Source organism: Vulpes lagopus, chromosome 21 (assembly GCF_018345385.1).
Source record: "Vulpes lagopus strain Blue_001 chromosome 21, ASM1834538v1, whole genome shotgun sequence".
NCBI classification, from domain to species: Eukaryota; Metazoa; Chordata; class Mammalia; order Carnivora; family Canidae; genus Vulpes; species Vulpes lagopus.
In genome coordinates, this window is record NC_054844.1 from 33,917,564 (window position 1) to 33,934,974 (window position 17,411).

General features: G+C 35.6%; 1 protein-coding gene across 3 annotated transcripts in view; it reads right to left on the minus strand.

Annotated features, from left to right (window-relative positions):
• Positions 1-2,608: 2,608 nt before the first annotated feature.
• Positions 2,609-17,411, minus strand: part of GXYLT1 (glucoside xylosyltransferase 1) — a 55,118-nt gene continuing 40,315 nt past the window's right edge. For all 3 annotated transcript variants that reach the window (XM_041736553.1, XM_041736554.1, XM_041736551.1), the window contains one exon: positions 2,609-8,725. In XM_041736553.1, the coding sequence (XP_041592487.1) occupies positions 8,564-8,725 (162 nt within the window). In that variant the 3' untranslated portion in view covers positions 2,609-8,563. The remainder of the gene's footprint in view (positions 8,726-17,411) is intronic.

A 17,411-nucleotide genomic window follows, 5' to 3' on the forward strand; every position in this document is an offset into this window, starting at 1 on the left:
GGAGCAGACTCAGGTTTATTACATATTTTAGATAAATGTTTGTGCATAATTCATCAATGATGCCAAAAGTGAACTAAGAGGGTATGTGAATCATATAAACTTATACTATCATCTGTAGTTCTGTGTAGTAGATTCACTATAATCTTGCCAGCAGTTTTCCTCTCATTTAAGAACAAAACAAATTACAAAAAAAAAAAAAAAAAAACCCTTGCATTACCTTAAAAAAATGAACTTCTAAAAAAAAATGAACTTCTGGTTTGATTTTCTTCCACTATCAATGAGAGCATATCTTCTTTTAGAATAGAATTTTATTTAGTGTCTTTATAAATAAAATGGACAGAGTTCAAACTCTTCCAAATGTACAGAACACCAAAACACAATTTTATAAAACAGCTCTCAATTAAAATTCATTCACCAAATTTGAGTGTCTACCATATCAATCACTGTACTAGGAGACAGAGACACTATAGTAATAACAGAACTGGTTTTTGCCTTCAGTTTGTTCTGGAATTGCACTATCCAACACTAGCCGCTAGTGGCCATCCAAGACTTGAGATGTAACAAGTTCAAGTGGAGATGTGCTGTATGTGAAAAATACATGCTACTTAGTAGGAAAAATAATGTGTTATTTCACCAACATTTTCATATTGACTACATGTCCAGATGATAATACTTAGGATATATTGGATAAAGTAAAACATATTATTAAATGGCTGGCTTAGTCAGTAGAGCATGCAACTCTGTATCTCAAGGTTGGGAGTTTGAGGCCAACATTGGGTGTAGACATTACTTAACATCTTAAAAAATTCATTTAAATTATTTTCAAGTGCTTTTTACTGTTGTGTGACTACTAAAAAATCTTAAAATTATGTGATTGCATTATATTTGTTCACACTGTTCTAAAAGATTAAAAAATTTGTTACCAGTTAAGTGACCCTATTAATAGATTTTAAGTGCTAAAGTACAGGCAAAGCACAAGTCAGTTTTTGCTAATTTTCACAGATAAATTTCTTAAAACTACTCGGGGCACCTGGGTGGCTCAGTGGTTGAGTATCTGTCTGACTTTGGCTCAGGTTGTGATCCTGGGTTCCAGGATCAAGTCCCGCATTGGGCTCCACGCAGAGTCTGCTTCTCCCTCTGCCGATGTCCCTGCCTCTCTGTGTCTCTCATGAATAAATAAAATCTTTTTTAAAAAATTAAGAAAAAAATGGGACGCCTGGGTGGCTCAGAAGTTGAGCATCTGCCTTCAGGTCAGGTCATGATCCTGGGTCTGGAGATCAAGTCCTGCATCTGGCCCCTTAAGAGGAGCTCGCTTCTCCCTCTGCCTGTGTCTCTGCTTCTCTGTCTCTCATGATTAAATAAAATCTTTTTTTAAAATTAAGAAAAAATAAACTTAACTACTCAAAATATTTTCTAAAAAAATAATGTAAAGGTAGAGTAACCCTAAAGGAACAATATTCAGACAGATCAGTCTCACAAAAGTATTATTTTACTAGTATTAACTATACAAAAATGATCATCTTTTAATCAAAAAAATATATTTTGCAACAACATGGATAGAACTAGAAAGTATGATGCTGAGCGAAATAAGTCAGTCAGGATAGGCAAATACCATATGATCTCACTCATATGTAGAATTTAAGACACAAAACAAGTGAGCAAAGGAAAAAAAAGAGACAACCCAAGCAACAGAATATTAACTATAGAGAACAAACTGATGGTTACCCAAGGGATGTGTGGGGGCGGGATGGGTGAAATAGAAGATGAGGCTGGATGAAAGAAAATAGCTTGTTTTTCAAGACTACATTTTGTCTGTAAAATGACATAGAAGCTATCTTGATAATTTCATAATCTAAATAAAATTCAAAGATCCTATTAAAAACTTTAACAATTTGCCATTTACTTTGATGCCTGAGGTATACCAGGTTTTTTGTCCACAATTTAATGCCCCTTAGAGCAAATTAAATTACACTTAACTAGCAAAATGGGCAAAGGGGTTATATACTGTGAAGTTAAAACTCATTACTTATGCATTTATATTTCAGAAGTCTGTGTGCTAACCTCTCCATAAGTACATTACTATGAAATATGTAATTATAAAAAATGAGGTGGATCTAATGTATTGACAAGGAAAATTCTACCCCACCACCTTCTAACATAACCTGATGTGTTCCCTTTCCTCCGAGCAGCCATTCTTCAAGGGAAAGCCATCTTTAAATTTGAGCAAATCTTCATGGTCTGAGCAACTGTTAGTTTTATCACCTTTGCAAAGTGACTGTTTTAGGCACAGATATTATTATGGCAATGAGAGCAAGTAGAACCTTCCACTTACAGAAAAGACATATATTTCTACCTCTGGTTGTCATTGCAATCCGGATGTTAGCCGTCACTTTGTGGCCATGTGGTAAGACCAAGCTCATATGGAGAGAACGGTAATGGAAAAATAGGACCCAGGTTCCTGACGACATTGTTCAGCTGCAGAAATACCCAACTCCAGAAACTGCCCACTGCCCAGGCTCCTGGTTATCAAGCATCCCAATCCTAAAGATTCTAAAATTGTTTCTGATTGCTAGAATAATTCAGACACACAACTTGAAGAAATTAAATATTTATGGAGTACAAGTTTATTTAGCAACAGGAATACAGGTTCTCAAGAAAAAATGAACTGAACTCCCCCAATACAGAACAAAGCAACTTTCTGTTATTCTCAGATTACATCCAAGTCTATAATCTTATTCCCCTTTAATAAATTTTAAGATACACAAAATACTTGGAGGAAGATATCCAAATTATCCTAAAATCATAACATTTTAAGGTAAAAGGCAGTTTATAGGAAGTAATTTCTACATATCACAGTACACCAATAGGATTTCCTGCAGCTTTCAAACCATTAACTACTCAAAATATTAATATCTTTATGCAGAATGCCTGTGAAAAATGGAAACACCTGCAACCTTTTCCAGTTTCTGATTTCAGGAACAGGTGCAAACCACCATCTCCTTCACAGATCTTCTGGTATAACATCCATCAAAAACCATTTGGTCCAGCTCTCAGACACTGATGACAATGCATATTATGAATGTGGGTTCTGCTAAGTCTTGAAAGGATGACATATTCTATAGGTATACAACAAGCCCTGAATTATTTTTGCACGACATTCCAATATTCCCTGAAGAGATTTTACACAAAGTTGAAAACAGCTATTTACTATCATAGTCAAAGTCAATTTACTTTTTAAATGGAATATAACACTCTTGTGTTCTCTTCATGTTTTAAAGGAGTTGCTATGGTATTATGTGTGTGAATATGCTTACAAATTCAGATTGTATATATTAACCAAACATAAGCAAAGGCTCCACATCCATTCTTTTTTTTTTTTTTTTAAGAATTTCTTTATTTATCCATGAGAGACACAGAGATAGAGTGAGGCAGAGATGCAGGCAGAGGGAGAAGTAGGCTCCCTGCGGGGAGCCCAACGTGGAACTCGATCCCAGGACCCCAGGAACATGACCTGAGCCGAAGGCGGATGCTCAACCGCTGAGCCACCCAGGCATCCCTCCATATCAGTTCTTCAGTTTGATACTAAAATATCTGACCATAGACCTTCCAAATAGCATTCACAGTATTGGTAGTAAGAGAAATTTTCATTTCTTTTTTTTTCCCCCTATTTTTGCAAAGGCACTCTTTTGTCTGAATACTGAGTTTATAGAAAATTCTAAAGGAATAATCCCAGGAGACATTTGGAATTATTGGTAGAGATGAGGTAACAATACATTGTTTTCCATTTAAAAGTAAATTTGACATTTATTTTAATCAATTTTAAATTGTGACTAGTCTAACATGCTATTCCACATTCTTCTCATGGTTCTGTAATTTCTAGATATTTGAATTAACATCATATTCACTTCTGGTTTAAAAAAAAAATTCCTGTGCCACTTCTTAGACTTAAGTTTATATAACTTGGTTTTAGAAATCTGGTTTCATGTTCAGTGAATTAGGAAAGAACAAACATCAGAACAACTTAGCCAGACTTTGAGAGGCAAAAAAAGGGTTGCTTTGGCAATGTAAAAAAGGATAACTGTTACAGTACAAATCATTATTAAATCTACTTTTATTAAATATTAAAATGCAATAAGGCAACTTGTTTTAAGACACTTAAAAGTACATTTAATAAATGGATAACTGGCCCCATACCTGACATATTGCACCACTACTATCCTTCTCTATTTACTCTAAGGAACCAAAAAAGTCTTTTAAAACAACAACACAAATCCATGATCTTTCTAAAACACTTCAAAGATGTTCTGATTACTAAGGTGTTTATTACTTACAATACAAACTTCTGAAAGACACGGAATAGTTTCTTTCCAGGCTTTTCTCGTCAATGTGTTTCTCCTGCCTCCTATTCTCTTGAATCTATTTATAAATAACAGTTCTACTGAAAGTATGCCTACTGGGGAATCAATAGATGTGATTTATTGTGTAGGCTGCTATTCAAGGCAGTGATTCCCAAATCTGGCTTCCTATCAGTATCATCTGGAAAACTTCTGTAATAGATTCCGGGAACCCCTTCAGGCCTAACCAAGCCCTCCACCTCGGCCTCCCCTGTGAATCCATATGGTCAGTCTTGCATAATCCAACAACTGGCATGACCAAAAGGACATTACAAAGGAGGGTTATTTGTTATCGTGTTTCCGTAGGTCTTAGCTTACAAACTGGGATCCAGTAAAGAAATACAATGTTGAATCATTATCACTAAATTTAGATCAGTGAGTAGAATGACCAGAACAGTATTAATTGACAAATCAAACTATGCTGCCTGCCTCCATAAAAGCCACTACCCTTCCTGAGCCCAGAGGGCCTTGCCAACTGAAAACAGAGGGCAGGCAGACAGTGGCACAGGGTGGGGGGCTACAACTCAAAAAGTGACAGTTTCCACTGCATTTCTCTCCACCTCCACTTCTCGATTTTCCCACTCTCATTCCATCTTTTCTCTTACTCTGCCTTTTGCCATTCTCACTTTTATTCCCTTCTCTTTCCCCACTTTTCTCACTTGCTCTTTTTTCCTTCCTTTTATTTTTGATCATTCATTTATAATCACTCCTTTCTTCTCTGCTTTCTCTTCTTTAAAAACTCCTCCTTACATAATATAAACAAATTCTTACCGGAGATATAATACATGTCAGAAAACATTCACCTTACTAAGGAAACAGAATAATCTGTATAGAAGGCAACATGGCAAAACAGAACTTCAACACTAGTGGCTCATGTGGCATGTATTAGCCATGCAGAATGCACTCAAATCCATTCACTCTGTTGAATCACAAAAATGTCCTGACTTATGACTTCTGAGACTCATGAGGTTGGAAGAGCATATTGTTTACCTAAGGCACAGAGAAGGTGAAAGGATATGCCTGAGGCCCCAAACCAAGAGAAGAATCCAAATATAATACACAGCCTGGTTTCCTTGCCATTATACCAGTAACATGTGACAGGAGGAAGATGAAAAAGTAATGACTAAGTGATAATGTTCTTTCAGTTTCTAAAGTATCCAAAAGATAACTGGGTTAACCTTATACATTAAGAACTATTCTTCACGGGGGGGGGGGGGGGGTAGTTATGTATTGGTTTAAAATGTAAATCATAATATATTTTCTAAAGGTTTCCAAATTCTTTTAAGATGGCTACTTCATATAAATGAAATTTGACTATATTTTAAAGTCATTCCACTTTGGTAATACTGTAGCCCAGAGATAGTTCTGAGGTCAGAATTGTTCTAACACAAGGACTCAAAGAATATATAATGTAATTTATACGAACTGCATAGATATACTGTTTTATGAAAAGAAATATAATATGTTCTCTAAGTTGTTCTATAACTTAATCCTCATTAATGCTGAGAATTGCATCTCTTATTAAAGAATTCTCAAAGACAAAGTTACCTTATCTAAAGATAAATTCAGAAAACTCATTTTCTACTGTTACAGATTTTCTATGATATCCTAAATCTTAGGTAAGTACAGTCCTGAAGTAGAAAGTTTTCACCATATCCCAATTTATGGTAAAATGCCTAATTAGGTCAGGTCTGAATAAACCAGATGAAGAACCTTCTAACTGATCCATAATGTGGAATGTCTGACAACATGAGACCAGAATATAAAGTCCAGTTGGAGTAAATCATGACCATACTCTACATAGCCCCAATCCATTCTAGTAGAGCCCCTGGGGCTGCGATTCTCTGTTCACTGAGAAAATTAAACCTAAGAAACTTACTAATAATATAAATTCATATCTTACCAATAACTCCAATTCCTCTAATATTTCAGAATCACATTTATAATCTACCAACTGTGCCAAGAATTATGTTATCCTAACTTCAACCTTCAAGTTGGCAAAATGATTCCTAGTCGTTCCCAAACCAGCTGATATCAAAATCATCTGAGATGCTTATTAAAAATAGAATCATAAGATGACTTTTTTTTGCACCCTAATTCTAACACTGGAGACAATGAAGGAAATTTGCTTAGCAATGGATAATAAATGAAGTCAAAGGAGGCATGATGTCATTGTAGTTACCAAAGTACTCATAGTGGTGAAATAACAGGCTTTTTGGCATTTTCTTTAAAATACTTCAGCAAAGGAAAAAAGAATAGATGATACAAATATGGTAAGATACTTAAGTGTCTGATATGGGTGATGAGTACCAATGTACTGTTCTACTTTGGTGTAGTTTTCAAATCTCTTCATTAAAAAAGAAAAAAAAAACGTTTTCAGACCCTATCCTAGACACAGTGCACAAGAAGTCTAAGGTAAAGCCCAGAGATCCATGCTCAACAAGCTCCCCACAAGAGTCTAATATAGACAGGCAAAGTTCTCTTTTGGGGACCATTAGAAATGATCTTATTATATATACCCTCCAAACTTCAAAATTCTAGGATTCTCATTTTCTACTCAGTAAACTCAATTTCAGCACAGTTCACAAGTTCTTATATTCACTATGGCATTCTGCCAAGAACATACAGATTGTGTTCTCTAAACGCATCTGTTCGAAGAGTGCTGGGCTGGTTATCAACTTCTAATTTGCCTTTTTTACACATTTCTCTCTCAATTTGCCCTGACTGAACTGCAAAAGATAGGGGACAGCTGTACTGGCCATGTCTTTCTGCATATGCCATGCCTCCACAGAGGGTACTCTACCTTTATATATAAAGCCGATCACCACTATTTTCATAGAAGTGGTTTTTTTTCCCCTTCATGATTTTTCCTTCTCTATTTAAGCATTAAAATATCAAAAAGGAAAAAGAAGAATAACCCATACAGCACTTAGTAAAATGAGATATATATGCCACAGCACAGTGCATGCTAAGTCCTCAGAATCTACAGTTAGAGAGCAGTCAAGAACACTAAGTAATATTTTTCTTATCTTCAAGATTTTAAAAAAATGTCTTAAGTGATGTTCAAAAAAGGAAGATATGCACATTAACCCAATCGAAACTACTTTTTCTATACCCAGATAAAACAATCTTCTTAACCCAAATCATCCATGAAAGTTATCTGACTTAAAGTAAGGCTCTCTACATTTTACTTCTTCAAAGGTATCTTGCAAAGCCATTCTGAGGTAGAAGAAAAAAGTTTAAATGGACCACTTTTTTCTGCTTCATTGTAACTAAAATTACTGTTCACAGGAAGTTTATAGCTTATGCCTTTTGGTCCATCACATTTTCCACAATCATCTAAGTATTCTAGTTAGGTTCTCACTTTATGATCAGCATATTTTTTGCTTCCAGAATGCCCAGTAAAGCTGAAAATTTTCACTTAAAGTGATGAAAATTTCCAAAAATATCTGTTTAACAATCTCAGATCTGAGTTTTGGCAAGACAGGTTAGCATATACAAACGAAAATACTACATTTCACAAACACACACAGACTAAAACTTCAACATTTTTATGGTTTTCCCACTTTCTTATACAGCTCAATTTTAAATGTGCAGCTTACTTATAATCTAATTTTAAACATGATTGTCACAGGAATATTTTAAAACAGAGATGAAATGTATAAAGGCACACATCGATTGTCAATAGTTACATCGGTTACATCACATTGCTTTAGAAACAGAACCTGTTCTGCTCCTGTAAACTTTTTGTCACACATTTAAAGTGAGGTTAGTGCTGACATAAAATTATTGCTATACTCACAGTTTGAGTGTTTTCACTGTGTATGAGGTACATTTTCTGTCCATACACCCCTACTGTTCCTACTTACTGCAGAAGAGTGAACCAAAGTCTGTAGGGTACAAATCATTCAATAATATTTTCACCAATACTGGACTGACAGCAAATAACATTACAAAACATCAGAGATCAAAAACGTCTTCTTGTTGGGGTCCAAGACGTTAACTTATTCTTCATTATATAAATATATGCTCATTTAACTTCTTCAGGAAAAACAATTATTCTCAACATAAGTAATTCCTTCCTGAACACTTCATCCAAGACTATTCCTTCACACATGTCCTCTGACATTTTGTTGTTTTAATTCATTTGATGTAATGGTCACCGAGGATCACCTTTCCTTTGGTGGTCTATCATAACGATCTTGTATGCTTTTTGTTAGCTGTTTGATAAATATTTTGTAAATTTTTCCACAGTAAGTATGGACTGTCTTTTGTAGTTCCAGTTCTAAAGGTTTTAATAAGGAACGGATGTTGTCATCTTTAAAAGAACACTAGAGAAAGAAAAAAGACAAAGATATATATATAAAAACTCAATTATACTCCAAACAACTTCTTCAATATTGACAACTTTCATTTAGTCTCACAAAAAGTACATAAGCTCAACAAATATTTTCAATGAATTATGATCTCACATGAGAGGAGGGAGAAAGTCACAGTAAATCACAGGGGGCATTAGGGAAAGTTTTTCTGAGAAGAGCTAATAGAGGAACAGCATTCCAAGCCAAGGCAAAAGCATGTGCAAGGGCAAAGAAGGCCCAGAGACACTGACTGGTAGGAGATGATGATCGAAAGCTCTGAAAGTATCTGAGAGACACTTAAGGAAAGCCAAAAATCACTCCGTTAAGTGTTGAGGCTGGACTACAAAGAACTGAGAGAGAGGCATAAAGTGGAAGAAGACAAAATGACAGCACAGTTCAGGGTTTCCCAAAGAGCCTTAACTACACAAAGTGGACCCACAGGTAAATGCGTTTGGGAGCTGCTACACACCGTGCACTCTTCATGGGAACTCACACCAGCACATGAAAAGCTATAAACAGTAAAATGAAAAACACATGTTGCTGAATGTTGTTTGGCCCATTAGTTCCAAAATATATTTTGACCAGAATCCTTTTTTACTGTGAAATATATAATATCCCAGAAAATATATTTTGCAAAATAGCTTGTGATTTTAGTATCTTCAACCAGCTATACTTTTTGATTTGGCATTTGCAATTAGACATATTTTCAATTAGAAAGATAGATAGGGCTTAAAAATAGAACATTTTATGTGTTTGGAGTCAGTGAAAAAAGGAAGCTCCTGAAGGAAATGCAGAACCTAAAATCTCAGAGGGCTCAAAATGACTTGAGGGTTTCCCCAAGGTTCACTACCATGACACTGAGGGAGAGGAAAGGAAAGTGCCACTGGAATCACAAGTAAGTGAGTCTATGGGAAAAGCCATAGCCAATCTTTGGAGAACAGGATGAACTTAGATGATAATTTGTAACATGGCTTTTACCAATGTAAAGATATAAAGAGATGCTGAATCTCAGTCTCTCTTTAGAAAGAAAACTATGATCATTAACTGGCTGAAACCATCACTCTTTGGGGTGACTTTTAAAACTCAATCAGAGGGGATCCCTGGGTGGCGCAGCGGTTTGGCGCCTGCCTTTGGCCCAGAGTGCGATCCTGGAGACCCGGGATCGAGTCCCACGTCAGGCTCCCCGTGCATGGAGCCTGCTTCTCCCTCTGCCTATGTCTCTGCCTCTCTCTCTCTCTGTCACTATCATAAATAAATAAATTTAAAAAAATAAATAAATAAAACTCAATCAGATACACTGAAGATAAACATTGTTAAGATTTAAAAAAAAAAAGGAGTGCCTGGGTAGCTCAGTCAGTTAAGCATCTGCCTTTGACTCAGGTCATGATCCCAGGGTCCTGAGATGGAGCCCCCCACTGGGCTCCCTGCTCAGCGGGGAGACTGCTTCTCCCTCTCCCTGCTTGTGCTCTATTAAATAAATAAAATCTTAAGGAAAAAAAAAAAAAGATTAGGGACGCCTGGGTGGCTCAGAGGTTGAGCACCTGCCTTCAGCTCAGGGCATGATCCTGGAGTCCTGAGATCGAGTCCCCCATTGGGTTCCCTGCATGGGGCCTGCTTCTCCCTCTGCCTATGTCTCTGCCTCTCTTTCTCCTTGTCTCTCATGAATAAATAAAATCTTAAAAAAGAAAAGATTAAAAAAAAAAGAAAGGATGCTTAACTAGGAAAAATGTAATGAAAATAATACTAACTGGTACATAGGTATCTGGGAAAACTATTAAAAGCTAGACTTTTTAAATACTATACACAGACACACTTAAAATGTATTTGGGGTTAAAAGTGGCAGCCATGCTGAAAAAGGCAGACTCTATCAAGGTTTATCACCTCTATCAAGTGACTGTCAAGTAATATCTCAATGTGTACAAGAAACATTCTTGCGCCATCGTCGTTGAGAGGCTGATAATAATGGGAAGACTAAATTATCATCTTTTTCTTACTAAGCAATGCCATTCACATAATCTACAGCAGAGCTGTGCAGGACATAACTTGCATCTAAGTATTGCCCTTCCCAGAAGCCACATGTGGCCTCACCTGACTGCAGGCCTCTTTCCACACTGCATGCAATGCCTGACTCATCTTCACTTTCCCTTTTCTGCTTGGTACTCATTCTTATAGCTCAGTTCAAATGTCAGCACTTCTGAGATGCCTTTCTTGACTCAGGAAAAGGAAGGAGTTAATCACTCCTTCACTGTCACAGTACCCAGTACACAAACTTTTAAGAAGGTCATGCTTTATATATAAGACTGTCAGTTGAAAGGCAGAGAATAAGTACTGAGCTAGTTAAAATGGCCAGTTAGATAATCTGAGGCATTTTCAAAGAATTGAACATGTTTTAAAAATATGGTAGAATGGCAGTTCAATCCAACAAATGCTGAGAGCTAACTACATACAAGAAGGTACAACAGTATACCCTAAAACCACTATTTCACTTTCCATTGTTTCAGTTCCCTGCAGCCAACTGCAGTCTGGAAGCTGATGATCCTCCTCCTGACATATTGTGACAAGGTCAACAGTAGCCTAACTCTATGTTACAATGCCTACATCATTCATCTCACTTCATCTCATTACGTAGGCATTTTATGATCTCACATTGTCACAAGAAGGATGAGTATAGGACAATAAACTATTTTGAGAGGGGCCACATTCACAGAACTTTTATTACAATATATTGTTATAACTATTCTACTTCATTATTAATTATTGTTCTTAACCTCTTATGTGTCTAATTGATAAATTAAATTTTATCATAGATATGTATGAATAGAAAAAAAACAGTACATATAGGGTTCAGTACTATCTGTAGCTTCAGACATCCACTAGGGGGCTTGGAACGGATAAGGGCAGGGTGGGGAGGTGGGGGACACCACCGTAGCACAGGAGGGAAACACTCAGAGCGACTCCCTTGCGGAGATAGTTATGCAAATATAAGCAGGATGTGAAGTAAATCAAAGTTAACACAGAACCACCAAGAAATGTAATTCAGAATGATATACATGAAGCAGAAAATACCTTATAGAGCAATAAAATGTTTTGTTTCCATTTTACATTAGCAATTTTTAATCTTAATATTTGTATTCACTCAACAACTAATATTTAACAAATATGTATGGACTGTAAAACTTGATTTGCTGGAAGACACAGCCATGCATTTACATTTTAAAGATGGTTCATATCCTTTATAATTCATATTGTTCATTGCATTCGATGGCTATGACTAAGCTTCTGTCTGAAACTTGCATAAATACCCTTGTCTGCATACATTGCTTTTAAAAATTACACTTCCCGTTGAATTATAGATAAGAAGATAAAAACACTAACCAAGAGCACCATAAAAGACTGATTAACTTCATTAAATTGAAAAATGGAAAGATGTAGCTATAGTTAGTACAGATTCAAAACAAATAAATAATCAGTTCATTTTTTGAAATCATTTTAAAAGATTTTTTTTAAATCAAGTGTAGTCAGCTAAAAGCCATTACTCAGCTATTTAAAGGTATACATTTACAAAGATCAAAGAAAATATTAGATAAAAATAGTGAAATTTAATTCCTTAATAATGGATTTTCTTAATGCTCAAAGGAAACAAAGAAGTCATATTTTTATAGGAATCCATTTCTTTCCTATTCTGCAGTCTCAGAACCCCAAAAGTACTTTTCTTCATTTTTATCACCTTTTGACAACCAATGATATAGCATTATTAATAGACAAAATTGATTTCTGGGGGCATATAAGGTCTGCTTACTAATTAAAATGAACATCAACACTAAATTTTATAATTCTTCAGTGAGTGTAACTATATCATGATAAACTGATTATACAGAAACGATCTGTCAAGTTTACAGGAGAAGAAACTTAGCAAATAATATACAAAATGGTAGCCTACAATGCCATTAGCACTTTGTCTACCACCAAGTTTGAGAAATACTGATTGCCAGGAAAAAATTTCAATTCCTGATCAATGCAGATCACCGTAACACAATATATCATTACCACATTGATCCCAGCCCAACCACTGCCTACCTTTACCTAGCACTCTACTACAAATGAACTCAGGCATGGAGCTCCACACCTGAACTCTCCAAGACTTTTCATGAAAAAAGTCTTTTTTGTTTTGAAAATCCCTCAGCCTTTTTCTCAGGCAGTACTCTGTCCAGATAGACCCTGCTCCTGGAAAACTCTTCCTCATTCAAGGCATACTTCAAAGGCTTCCTCTGAGTGAGGTGCAAGGCTTTCCCTGGCCTTTCAAGGCAAACAAAGCTCTTATACTCTTACACTTCTAGTAGAGTCTCTGCCACAATGTATTATAGTTAAATATTTTCATCCTCATTCCTATTAATGAGTCTGTACTAGACCAGTCATTAGCAACAAAAAGAACAAGAATCTATAAAATAGAGGTAATCAGCTCTTCTCCTGACTACCATACTTAAATCAAACTAGCACTCTCCTATTATTTATGTTAAGTCTTCATGTCCACACAAGATTAGGCACAGTCTAGCAAAACAAAGAGTCCATCTGCATGAGAGATATGTGATCACATACACTTCTCCCCAGGTATCAAAGAATTAACTGCATAGACAATGAGGAATATAGCTCATTAAGCAAAATCATAAATCCAATCTTCATTTGGATTTGCCCTAAGTTTTGGTCCGCAACACATTCATGGATACCTGGTTCATGCATCAAACTAGAGGTATGTAAAGCATAGTCATCTCTCCTTGTCAACCCACCTTAACTACACAAAAGGATGGTAAGAACAAGGAAATACAAAAGAAGAACAGCTATCTTGGGCAAAAGTGGGAAAGGAGCAGCATAATTTTCTCAAACTCAATATAAAGCAGATGCTAAAAAGAGGAAACCCCATTTACAAAGGCAACAAGATAAAATACCCAAGCATAAACATAACATATTTTCAAAGTTTAAATTAAGAAATCTATCAAACATTCCCAAAAGACACAAATGGAAAGATAGCCCATGTTCTTAAGATGTCTCAACAACCAAACGTCTCAACACCATCAAAATGTCAGCAGCTCCTAAGTCAATACAAGAAACTGATTCACTCCCAATAAAAATACAAAGTTTTTTATGTAGTTAAATGAGTTAATATATGTAAAAAAATAAATGTACAATAGCTAGGAAAACACTAATAGGAGGCTCTGAAATGGGAGTAACTGTACCAGTTATTAAAACATAGTACAACACCTTTATAACTAAAATAGTATGGCATTAGTACACAGATAGATCGATGGAACAAAACAGAAAATTCAGAAATTGCAAATGGAGCTCTAGTATATGATAGTATCTCAAATCTTTGGGTTAAAGATAGACTTAAATAAATGGGTATTGGCATTCTTTTTGAGTGCATGTTGAACGTTTTCCAGAATAGACCACATCCTGGGTCACAAATAGCCCTCAACAAGTACAAAAAGTACAAGTACAAAAAGATCAAGATCATTCCATGCATATTTTCAGACTACAACGCTATGAAACTTGAAGTCAATCACAAAAAAAAAAAAAAAAAGGAAAGACCACAAACACTAGGAGGTTAAAGAACAGCCTACTGAAGAATGAATGGGTTAGCCAGGAAATGAAGAAGAAATTTAAAAAATACATGGAAGCAAATGTAAATGAAAACATAACAGTCCAAAACAGTTGGGTTGCAGTAAAGACAAGTCCTAAGAGGGAAGTAAACTGCAATACAGGCCTACCTCAAGAAGTAAGGAGTCTCAAATACACAACCTAACCTGACACTTAGAGGAGCTAGAAAAGAAGCAGTAAATAATGCCTAAAGCCAGCAGAAAGGGAAATAATAAATAAATAAACAGAGCAGAAATAAACAAAAAAAAATAGTAGACCAGATCAACAAAACTAAGAACTGGTTCTTGGAAAGAATTAATAAAACTGATAAACCTCTAGCCAGACTTATCAAAAAGAGAAAGATCCAAATAAATAAAATTATGAAAGAAAGAAGAGAGAGCACAACCAACACCACAGATATATAAATAAGCATAAGAAAATATTACGAAAAATTATATGCCAATAAATTGGGCAATCTGGAAGAAATGAATAAATTCCTAGAAACACAAAAACTACCAAAACTGAAATAGGAAGAAATAGAAAATTTGAACAGATCTATAACCACCAAAGAAATTGAATCAGTTATCAAAAATCTCTCAACAAACAAAAATTCAGAGCCAGATGGCCTTGCAATTCTACCAGACATTTAAAGAATTAATAGCTATTCTTCTCAAATTGTTCCAAAAACAGAAATGGAAAATTTCCAAACTCCTTCTGAGACTAGCATTACCTTGATTCCAAAACCAGACAAAAATCCCACCAAAACAGAGAGTTACAGGCCAATACCTCTAATGAATATGGATGCAAAAATTCTCAACAAGATGCTAGCAAATCAAATCCAATAGTACATTGAAAGAATCACTCACCACAATCAAGCAGGATTTAATCCTGGGATGTAATGGTCATACAATGTTTACATATCAATCAACGCGATATACCACATTAATAAAAAAAAAAGTGTAAGAATCATATGATCCTCTCAATAGATGCAGAAAAAAATATTTAACAAAATACAGCATCCATTCTTGATAAAAACTCTCAGGGTGCCTGGCTCAGTCGGCTGGGTATCTGACTTGATTTTGGCTCAGGTTGTAAGATCTGAGATCTTTGATCTCAGGGTTGTAAGATCAAGCCCCGTGTCAGGTGCGGAGCCTGCTTGTCCCTCTTTCTCTGCTCCTCTCCCCACACTTACTATCTTTAAAACAAATAAATAAATAAACAAATAAAATCTTTTAAAAAATAAAAAACAAAAAAACCTCTCAACAAAGTAGGGATAGATGGAACATATCTCAACATATTAAAGGCTATATAAAGATTAATAGCTAATATCATCTTCAGTGAGGGAAAACCAGGAGCTTTCCCTCTATGGTCAGGAACAAGACAGGGATTTCCACTTTCACCATTACTATTTAACACAGTGCTGGAAGTCTTAGCCTCAGCAATCAGACAACAAAAAGAAATAAAAGGCATCCAAGGAGGCAAGGAAGAAGTCAAACTTTCACTATTTGCAGACAACATAGATACTCTATGTAGAAAACCCAAAAGACTCCACCAAAAAATTGCTACAACTGATACATGAAGTCAGCAAAGTCACAGGATATAAAATCAAGGTACGGGAATCTATTGCATTTCTACGCACCAATAATGAAACAGCAGAAAAAGAAATGAAGGAATCAATAACATTTACAACTGCACCGAGGAATAAACCTAACCAGAGAGCGAAAATATCTGTACTCTGAAAACTGTAGGATATTGATGAAAGATACAGAGGAAGACACGAAGGAATGGAAAAACATTCCAGGCCCATGGACTGGAATAACAAACGTTGTTAAAATGCCTATACTACCCAAAGCAATCATTTAATGCAACCCCTATTAAAATACCACCGGCATTTTTCAGAGCTAGAACAATCCTAAAATTTGTATGGAACCACAAAAGACCCTGAACAGCCAAAGGAATGTTGAAAACAAAAAGCAAAGCTGGAGGCATCACAATTCCAGACTCCAAACTGTACTACAAAACTAATCATCAAGACAGTATGGTACTGGCACAAAAACAGACACACAGATCAATGGAACAGAATAGAGAACCCAGAAATGGACCCTCAACTCTATGCTCAACTAATCTTCAACACAGTAGGAAAGAATATTCAATGGAAAAAGGACAGTCTCTTCAACAAATGGTGCTGGGAAAACTGGACAGCCACATGTAGAAGAATGAAACTGGACCACTTTCTTGCACCATACACAAAAATAAATTCAAAATGGATCAAAGACCTAAATGTGAGCTAGGAATCCATCAAAATCCTAGAGAACAGAGGCAGCAGCCTCTTTGACCTCAGCTGCAGCAACTTCTTGCTAGACATGTCTCCAGAGGCAAGACATGTCTCCAGAGGCAAGGGAGCATGGGATGTATGGAATTGTTGAATCACTACTTTGCAACCTGAAACCAATATAACTGTATGTTAACTGTACCAGAAATAAAATAAAATTTTTAAGAAAAGAGGAAGAGATTTATACATGCATGAATTCTTAGACTATTTTAAGTAAAAAAAATAAAAATAAAAAAATAAAAAATAAAAAGCAAATAACTTGCTACCTTTTGTGTAAGAAAACGTGGATTGCAAAATATACATATATCTGTTCACCTAAATAGGAAAGACAAACCAGAAAACAATGAAATTGGTAATCTATGGGGTAGGGGACTTGGGGTAGAAGGAGTGGGGGAAAAGTGTTATTTCTGAGTAAACCCATATATAGTTTTCACTTTCTGAGGTGTATTAACATTTAGCATATCAAAATAAAGTTGAATCAATAAAGACAGAGGAAAAAAACCTTAAAATTGAAAGCATACTGAAGCAAATAAACCCAACTGTATTTCAAGTAAATAAAATAACCACACTGAAAGGCAAGATAAAAAAAAAAACTAAATCCAAGCAAGTGCTGAACATAGTATTAAGTACATGCCCTTTTAGGGGGAGGAGTAGATAACGGGAACAAATCCTTAACTTTTTTAGTAGGTTGGTTTT